This window comes from Mesocricetus auratus, unplaced genomic scaffold, assembly GCF_017639785.1.
Source record: "Mesocricetus auratus isolate SY011 unplaced genomic scaffold, BCM_Maur_2.0 Super-Scaffold_2245, whole genome shotgun sequence".
Classification (NCBI taxonomy): Eukaryota; Metazoa; Chordata; class Mammalia; order Rodentia; family Cricetidae; genus Mesocricetus; species Mesocricetus auratus.
In genome coordinates, this window is record NW_024429180.1 from 46,760,696 (window position 1) to 46,770,600 (window position 9,905).

The window sequence follows — 9,905 nt, forward strand, 5'->3', positions numbered from 1 at the left end:
GCAGGAGTGATGACTCAGTCATTAAGAGCAATTGCTGCTTTTCTACAGGACCCAGTTCCCAGCATCCGTACCAGACAGCTCACTGGTCTGTAACTCCAGCTCCAGAGGAATCCACACCTCTGGCTTCCACAGGCACCTGTACTCACGTGCACTCATCTACAAGCAGACACACCACCTACACATAAATAAAATCAAATCTTTTTCTAAAGGCAAAAATGGGTTGGATTTAAAAAACCAAACCAAAACAGGTGTGTTTCCATTCAGGTGACACATTTAAAATACAAAGTCACAGTCTGATGGTAATAGGACAGAGTAATGATAATCAAAAGAAATGGTATCATCTATGGAGCTGAGGGCTTAAGGCAAGAAGCCTCACTAGAAATGAAGAGAGCATTTGATAGTGATTAAAAACCAGCGTGAAAGATATAATCTGTATGTAGCTAAAACCCATGAAGGGGTAGGAGTGTAAATGGAGGCTAAAGAGAGATTTAAATGTTTTTAATGGCACCAGAGAGTTAGGACTAAGTTCTATACAACTTTTCGAAAATACTCATGTCTTACTCATGTAAAGAACTTGGGGGAAATGGCAGCCCCTGAACTTCATTAAGGATGCTAGGAAAATAACTGCAGAAATCCAAGTTTGGCCCTGCTTTCGTCAACTTATCAAGACAACTGAGTACATAGTAAACTAATGAAAACTTTACAATAGATGCTGTAAAAGCTTTAACTGTTAATTGAAAGCAAGACCGGCCATATACAAACAGAATTCTATATTATGTAGTCACAGAAAAGAAGTCTGCTTGTTTCCAACACTGGGGGGAATAGTCTTGAAAGAATAGTAAGGATATATGCTGTTACTCATATATGAAGTCTAAGAAAGGTTGAATTTGTAGAAACAGTAGAATGACATTTACTCTAGCAGGGATTTTAGGGTAACATCTGGACCCCTGCAGGTCCCAACAAGCAATATGCCAATGAAAGAGAACTACTCAGAGATGCAGAGGAAGGGAATTTAATCAGTATGGACACCTCGAGAAGGACAAAGATGTCCTTTGTAACTCCAAACCCATCTTTGGGGTCCTGATGTGAGGTTTATGTTTCAATAGAAGGTGAAGTGTATAATTAACAGTGCTGGCCAAGACACCATACAGTCAACATTGAACGTCACTGTCCAGCTTTTTTTCTGCGAGGTTTTCTGACAAGATACCAGACCACTGTGAACTCTCTTCCAGAGAGGCAAGTTCTTTCTCTGCCTGGCACCAGATTTTGGTCTTTTCTTTCCCTCACTGGGGAGTTTTGTTTCACTGGGGTTCAATGTTTGAATAATGAGTTAACTGGAAGTGACGGCACAACCATCTCTTTTAGAATACTTCCTCTCTGGCAAAAGGGGTCCTATTACCAGAGACAGATAGGGGAAAGGGAGATGAGTTAGTTCAGGGGATCTAGTGTGTGGCATGGTGTCTGCATTTACTAACTCTGAGTTTTACTCCTGTAATTTGCTCCATGACTGCAAACTAAAAGGCATTGTGGTAAGAGGATGGAGAAATTATCTAATTTGATTGAGGCATTTATATTACAAAATATTTCTACATTCAATCACCACAGTGTGCATTTTGAAATCAATTTCATTAGTTGACTATACATGATATAAAAACAAGCAAACAAACAAGAAAAATACCAGCTGGAATAAGGAACCAAGTATAGAGTCACATACAGAGCAAACGAAATCCCTAAGCCCAAATAAAACGATAGAAACAGAAACTAGAGAAGAAAAGTCAAGAAGAAGTATGTGCCGAGCCTTTCCTGGACCCAGACTAAAACCGACTTCTTGTTTTTAGCATTTCTTACCTGATTGTTCCTCAAACTCCACCTCACAGGTAGTTACAAGATTGCATAACCTCGATTTTTTAACACTTAACTGTCTCTACCACACTTGAGAGACTCGAACACACACTTGTCATCTGGTTTATGTTAGAAAAATTCACAGAACAGATAGACGATAACTTCCAAATGACTCCTCTTTAACTATGACCATTGGCCAGCATCCCCACAATCATTTCAGTCTGTCTCCCTCCTGGGATGACAGCCAGGAAGAGCTAGGGAAGACGGCCTTATTAGGTAGTAGATAAAGCACAGACTGGAACTGGGTTGACCTGGGTTGACTCCTGTGTCTAAGTGCTGCCATCCTGTGTGATGGACCTATCTAAAAGGTGACTTGGACATGACCAGGTCTGTGGCAATGCTCAGAATCTCTAACTTTTGCTAGTGGCGTCATCATGAAGCTTATCAGAGACAGGAGGTTGTTTTGGCCAAGGGTAAAAGATGATGGACTCTGGTCCTGGAGAGATGGCTCAGTGGGTACAAGTCCTTGCTGTAATGTGAGGACCAGAGTTAAGATTCTCAGCACTCAAGTAAATGTTGGGTGGGCTACCTGTAATCCTAGCCCTCAGGGGGCAGAGGCAGGATCCCTGAGACACACCAGCTGGGTAGACTAGTCAAATCGGCAAGCTCTGGATTCAAGTGAGAGGCCCTACCTCATACAGTAGAGATAACCCGGGAAAGATACTGACATCAACCTTTGGCCACTACATTGAATGTGCATTCACGAGAACCCCTATACAGGCAAACACACACCACATACACGCAAAGAGAACGGCATGTCTGGGGCATTTCAGTTTCTGCTTAGCTACTGGGGCACTCTGAGAAGTGAACAGAATCCTTGGCTGCACGAATTGAATTGTACTTCACCTTTGTTCCTCATGTTTCTGTCTCTGATAATCTGGCTCATGGTCCTCAACCATGGATCTCTCTCAGGAACACTCAACCATCTACACCTAAGGGTTCTTCAGAGTGGTAATGAGCAGCTTGGGTGGTTACCTGCTGGCCCCTTTACCCTCCTGTTCCAGGTGGAACAAGTTCTGGATTGCACAGATTAATGCTATTAGCATTTCCTTGGAGCAGAAGCTGCTGGCTAAGGAAGGTGTGGTGCACTCGGCAGAGAGAGAAAGGGCTCGATGCCAGAAGCCTAGAGTGTTAGTGAGTCAGACCAGTGACCCAGGAAACCCCAAGTCCTGTGTCCTGAGGTTCCCCACCTTATAAAACAAACACTATGAGATTGTCTGTGCTGCTGACCTCAAGTGATAATGTAAGGTTCAAAATAGAAATCAGATGAGTACTTTTTTTCCCCCAAAACCCGAGAAGGTGCTGTGTAACATGTCATGTTAGCCTCAGAACTAGAGAATGCTCACTGCGCCAATGCTCGCTGCATACATACACCTCATTTCTGGTTTTAGACACTAGTTTTCTCATCTACAAAATGGAGAGTGTCACATTATTCCTGGTATTAGAAGGAAAGGAAGCAATGGACACAAGCTATGCTTGCTATTTCTGACAGATATTTTAAAAACTGCTTTATTTTATGTGTATGGGTGTTTTGCCTGCCTGTATGTGTGCACCACATGTGTGTTCCTGGTGCCCTCAGAGACCAGAAGAGGGTGTCAAATGTCTTGGAACTGGGTCGCAAGCCACCAAGTAGGTGCTGGAAATCAAAATGGGTCCTCTGCAAGAGGAGCAAATGCTCTTAGTGCTAAGTCATCTCTCCAGCCCCATTGATAGGTGTTTTTATCACAAAGTTGGGAGTAATGTCAAATGGGTTCTGGGATTTTAACCTACCATTGAATCCCATGCCTCTCCTAGAAGTAGAGAGCACACCCCATGGGTGTTAGCAGGTACAGTATTTCCATCTGAAAAGCTTGGAGACTTTACAACAGGTCTCAGGGCGTCTTTGATTACAAACCAAGTCTTCTGAGGTGACAGGTACAATTGACTTTGCTGCCTGAGAGCTGCCCCTTCAGATCCCATTATGGTGACAGAAGATCAATACTAGCAAGAGGTGAGTGTGTATAATCAGCCTAACTGAAGTCAGTTGGAACCTTTGGTGTGGATGTCACAGCAGGAAGAAGGAAACAAGAAGAACGAAGGACACAGCACCAGGCAGTTGAAATGCCCAGCCCTTAAGCAATTGTTGCCGCTACTCCTCAACTTCTGCCACTTTCTGGATCCCCTCTCAAGGCTTATGTTACCTAGGACAAAGCTCAGGTTTCTGGGAGACCCAAAGCTTGGAGTGCTGAGCTTGGATGTAAGAAAGGACATGGTCATTCTTGACTCGGGCTCTGCCTGTGTGCTGATTCTTAACCTGTGCAAAACAATACACACAGATGCCGTCAGCTGACATCCACAGACTTTCCTCGCCTAAAATAACTCCAATAATCATGAGGTGTGGGACATGCCTTGTAACACACAAAACAATAGACTCTCGAGAATGTCAAGTTTCAGTGCAACAAAACGGAACATGTCTCCCGGGAAAGGACAAACTCCAGTTTCAAACGCCACCGTGAAGGATGTCCCAGCTTACCTACGGATATGGTCCACACAGCAATGATTTTCAGGAAGGCCTTGGTTCTGGAGTTGAAGCGGCTATGGTGGATGGGGTTCTGGATGGCGACATAGCGGTCCAGTGAAATAGCACAGAGGTGCATGATGGAGGCCGTGGAGAAGAGGACGTCCAGGTAGATCCAGACTGCACAGAGCTTGCTGGGCAAAGGCCACCGGTACCCTGTGTGTGGTGCAGAAGTTTAGTGTCAGAAAGCAGCTTCATACTTCTTTTGGCACATGACCTATACCCTGGGACAACTGTTAACAACTTGGGTGGGGGGAGGCAGGCATTGGTGACAGTGAAGGAGATTACGCGACTTTCAACATTTGAACAAATAGCAAGCGTGATAGGTGAGTGTAGGTTTGGATGTCTCTGGCCTGTGGAATCATATTAGCAAAAGAGGAACTGGCTTGTTCCTCTTGACTGAGTCTCCTTCCCAACTCCACCTGGCTGTAAGCTCCTGGAGCCACAGGAGAGACCAGGTCCCTCCCCTGAGGACCTCAACTGCCAGTCTATACCTATAGGTGGGGTGGGGAGGGGCTGGCCACCTTGTGTCTCAAGGGGCTTACACTGGCAAAGCCATTTTTATTTAACAATTAATCCGAAGTTATGTTCTGAGTTCCTTCATCATTTATCCACACAGTTCTGTCTCGAGTTAAGGTCCTTATGGGTTATCTAACCTTAGCCATTCCTAGATGTGTCCAGCCTCATACGAGCAGGCAATTAGTGATGTTGTGACAAAATGACTTTATGTCTACCTCTTGAATGTCTTTAATTATGATACATAGTCCCCCAATGTTTTATTAGACTCAAATTTGGGGCACGTGAGAAACACTGAGGATGCCGAAATTAAGGGTGTCTAAGCTTGGAGCTTTGTCCCAGGGCAGTGTCCAAATTACGGGTGACAGCTCGTTTTCTTAGTTGGTTCCTTACAATGTGGGACCCAGACCCATCTCTGGTCATTCTGAACCAGTAAGGCTGGAGCAGGCTGGAAAATGTGCAATTTTCAAAAACTTAGAAATCATACAGCTGACTCTGATATTGGAGCCTCTCCCAGTAGCTGTTGCTTTGGGCAAAGATACCCTTCCTCCTGTCCCTCCCTGCCCCAGCATCGCAATCAGCCAATAGAATTTTGGGTCCAGTTAATTATTCTCTCTGTAGAGTGGCTAGAGGTAGACCCTCAGTATCAAAGGGGTCTGAAAACTTCCCAAAGGCCCGGACAGAAAGCCTGGCAGATGCTCTGCTGTCTGCGGAAGACAGCAGTTGCCTTGATACCATAAAGGAAGTGTCCTCTTCCTCTCGGTGTGTTTTGGAGAGCATCAAACACTTGAGTAAACCGTTAATTAGTTTGGCTAACAGAATGAGCAATGATATTACATCTGCCTGCGAATGGGAAGGGAAATTAGATCAGTTCTTTAGAATAGGAGAGCTCAAACTGAGCGAGCCCTCACTTAAGCACGTCTTACTTCTGCCAAAGAAAAGGAGCGCTGCGGAACCTAAACCTAATCCCAAACCTTCTAGTTCCAGTCTCGGCAAACAGTTTAAGCTGAAAGGGTCTTATACTTTTAGTCCTGAACCCAGATACCGCCTCTGCTCTTGGGAACTGATGTTGGCTCTTGCCGGGCTGGAGGTGGAGGATGGTGGCGGGGAGGGGATGGGGGAGTCTTCCCTAAAAGAAAACAAGCCCTTCTCCCCTTAAAGTTTCCTCCAATGTGTAAGAAGAGAATACTTGTGCAAGACAGATGTATCACTTGCCCCTGGGGAAGACGCAGGACCAGCCAGGAAGACTCTGGAAGGGTGCAGGCTGCATACCCAGAAATTGTCACTAGGGGACAGCCTTGAGCTGAGACCAAGGGACCTGGTGCACTTCCTACATGGCCAGGGCTGCCCCTGCTGCACCCCGCCCTCCTGCTGTGGTTTGGGTTCTTGCAGAGTCACCCCTCCCACCCGCAGTAGAGTTTGCCCCCAGAGCTGGCTAGGGTTTTAGGAAGTGACCGCCCCTCCTCAGTGACTGAGAAACGATAAGCAAATGTAATGGAATTATTCCTGTGTGCCATTTGAATGGTCAAGTCAGGGATGGTCTTTACAAAGGGATACTGACTATTCCTGGCTGGTCTCCTTCTTTTTGAAGCTTTTCAGAGCTAGGTTCATATTGTAGCCTCTAGAGCTTGGCCAGAAAACCCTTTAAAGGTTTCTCGAAAACTACCTATGGCTCTGGTGACTCGCGAGTACCAACAGTCTTAATATTATTTCCTTTGCTCTTTGTTAGGAGGACTCTGGCTGTATTATTCATAATTTGAAAGAATATCACGTTCTGCTCCCCCATGAAAGCCGTCCCAGTGTTTGCTGACTTCCTGAGAAGTTTGATGCTGTCAAACTGGGTTGAGAAAAAAGCAAGATTAATAGCTTTCCGTTTGTTTTCCACCCTCCTCCAAAACCAGACAGAAGGAGTTTCCGTGTATACATTTTTTAAAGACTTGAGGGTATAACTCAAAGGCTTTCTTCCATATTGGCTTTTCTGGGCAAGGGGGACAATTAAAACCAGAGTTATTCATTTATTCTAATGGAGACTCTGAATATTTTAACATTAAACCCACTCCAGCACTAATGCTCTCTCTGCAAATGTTCCAAGGTAATTGGGAAGGCTTTACCACTCCATTAGAAGTGCTGAGAACTGTGTGACAAAGATAAAACCGTTCAGTCCCAAGGCTGGCAAAGAAAAGCAAAAATCACATGGACACAGAATGAAAGTTAAATTATGCTCATGGAGTTTTGGAATACAGATAATAACTTCTCTACAAAATTTATTTTAAATCTCGAAATTCTCTGGTGATCAGGTACCAGGCTGTCTCACAAGTAAAACAGAATTTTAAGACTAAAAGCTTCTGGTCTATTTCTTTCCTGAGCCCCAGTCCCTCTGCAAACAGCCATGCACATGCTCTTTTAGACTACACTGGGGGCAGCTGACATGCTAACACCACTCACCATACAAGATGGTTAACATGGACACAGGCATGACAAGGAAGCCCAGCAGCATATCAGCTATGGCAAGTGACATCAGGAAATAGTTGGTGGCATTCTGTAGCTTTTTCTCTAGGGACACTGCCATGATGACCAGTATGTTTCCAGCAATGGTTAGGATAATCACTACAGTTGTCAATAAAGCAGACCAGTTTTTTTCCTGGAGATGAAGAATGGAGAGGCATGTCGGTGGGAGGTACCCTTCGCAGGAAAGATTGGTCCGGTTTTCCGCATCAATTGTCCAGTTTGATGCATCAGAGCTGTTAGCATCTCTGGAGTTGAAGTCGTTATGGTAGAGCCTGGAGTCACCATCTAATTGCATTAAAGAGTTTGGAATTGAGCTCAGAGAAGTATTGTCTTCACAAAGAATTTCCATGTCTAAGCCGGAAGTTGTAGCAGATGAAGTGTGGAAGGACTAGCAAGTCATAGCCTTGGCTCACCATTCATCTTCATGCCCCGGTGCTAGGACGTGTTGAAGCGGAGACCATGTGTGGCTCCTCTGGCTGCCTTTTCCTCTCCCATAGTAAGAGTTACAGAAGTGTGACGCCTCTTGATTGATACTGTCTCCCTTCACAGTGCTAGGAAGAGTCCCAGGTCCAGGTGTAACTTCTCAATGAAGCAAAGGCAAAAAAAAAGCCCTTTTGAGCATTTGAGGACACAAACGTGCTCCTGGTTAAGGAAGAAAAGTTTTGTAAGCAGTGGGGATCTGTTTCTGCTAATTCTCGGGTTGAATGTGCCGATTTCGCGAGTTCAGCCATCACAAAGTTAAAACAGCATGCAATCCGAAATCAGTAGGGAGGGCTGTGTGCCCTCTGTGTTAAGGAAGTCCGTTAAAAACCCATGCATGTTAATCCCGTAGTAACTGGATATACTTGACTTACTCTTCTTAGTCTCCGGCAGAATCGCCGCAGCGGCGATCAGGAATTTCTGCTCCTGTCTGTGGCTTGGTTAATGAAAGGAAAACGCATCCCGAAGAGCAGCAGAGAACTTTCCACTCCAGAAATTCTCACGGCAATGACGGCATCGTGGCCAAGCGTGACTTCAACCAGAAAGAAAATCCCACAGCAGTAAAAGACAGCAGCCTAAGAACTTACATTCATTGTCGCCAGGGTCTGCTATCCTGTGACTCGCCTGTCGCATGGTGGTGACTGAGCTGGTGTGGAATCCCCTCTCCTTGAGCTTCCAGCAGCTGAAAATGAGAATAATTTGATTTCTGTTTCTGCTGACTTCAAAAACTGCATGCCAGTGCCAGCAGTTGAGGTCTGTGCTGGCTGCCTCTGGCCACTGCTCTGCTCCGCTCGGGTCCCCCCCTCCGGGAGCTGCTGCTCGCCTCCGCAGGCGCTCAGTAGGAATCAGTCACCGGGAGCCCCTCTCAAAGTCACACAAAAGAGCCGCAGGGAAAGTAGGAAGGGCTGTCAGCACCAAGTGGCTCCCGGGTTTCCAGGAGAACAAGCAGCTCTAGTCTGTCTCCTTTCTCAGACCTCCCTCTGTCACCGTGTCATAACCTGCAAGGTGGCGACAGCCAGGAAGGGCAGAGCAAACAGCTCGCCCACCCCCCTGCCCCATTCTTCTTTCCGCTACAGGTTCACATTGAGAACTTTTGCTTTAAAGAGAGAGAGAGAGTGGAGACACAGCCTAGTGGCTAGATTGCTAATCAGGTGGGCTACCTCGCAGTGATATTTTAGGCTGAGGGGTGAAGAGTGAGGAGAGAAGGTAAATAAGGTTAGGAACCAGTGTGTCCTGGGGTGTGGGAGCACCCAGCACATCTATCCAAGCCAGTGGTGCTGTGTCCAGGACGCATGGCTGACATTGGCAACATGAGTTCGGAGGAGCCCGGAAGTCTGGGGCGACAACTGATAAACCATTAGTTCATTGTTGAGTTAGTTAAATGTATTTCAGCACACACACCATTGTTATGTGTACGCACCACTTAACCAGCTTATTTTTCTTCATCTGCAAAATGTCACCAGGGAGTGATCGAAAACTTCACGTTAGAGAATGAAGCCTTTCATTTTACTTTTATTTATTTTTTATCCGGAAGTGACACGAATGGCTCTCTCTCATGTGGCTCTTAAGGAAGGCAGATGTAGATCGTTACCTCTCCAGATGAGAATGTGGATTATTTCTCCAGCGCGAGGGGCTTTCTGGGGGTTCTGTTTACCACATTCTTCTCTTGTCTATTGCACTCCCCATTCAGCCACTCCCAGGATGTTGCCAATCACCCAATCCTTGTGGCAGTACCACAGCTAAGCATCTGTGACCCAGGTCACCTTGTCACTGTCCATTCTGAGCCTCTCATCTTAGGGTTTCTCTCCACACGTCCCCCTGGTTCATGGAATCATCATAATTATGGCTCACCCACCTCCCTGCCCATCCCTCTAGACCCCCAGCTGTCCCTCCCACCTCAAGCACATTTCTCAGCTCTTCTCTGTTCGGCCACAGTGAGGAG

At 45.9% G+C, this 9,905-nt stretch overlaps 1 protein-coding gene across 2 annotated transcripts in view; it reads right to left on the reverse strand.

Moving 5' to 3' along the window:
- The window catches only part of Htr2a (5-hydroxytryptamine receptor 2A), a 64,808-nt gene extending 55,515 nt beyond the window's left edge, over positions 1–9,293 (reverse strand). The window contains exons 1-3 of one of the 2 annotated variants that reach the window (XM_040745887.1): positions 8,338–9,293; positions 7,421–8,125; positions 4,415–4,615 (exon numbers count right to left, since the gene is read on the reverse strand). In XM_040745887.1, coding sequence (XP_040601821.1) covers positions 4,415–4,615; positions 7,421–7,832 — 613 coding nt within the window. In that variant the 5' untranslated portion in view covers positions 7,833–8,125; positions 8,338–9,293. 2 annotated transcript variants of the gene reach the window in all.
- Positions 9,294–9,905: the final 612 nt, after the last annotated feature.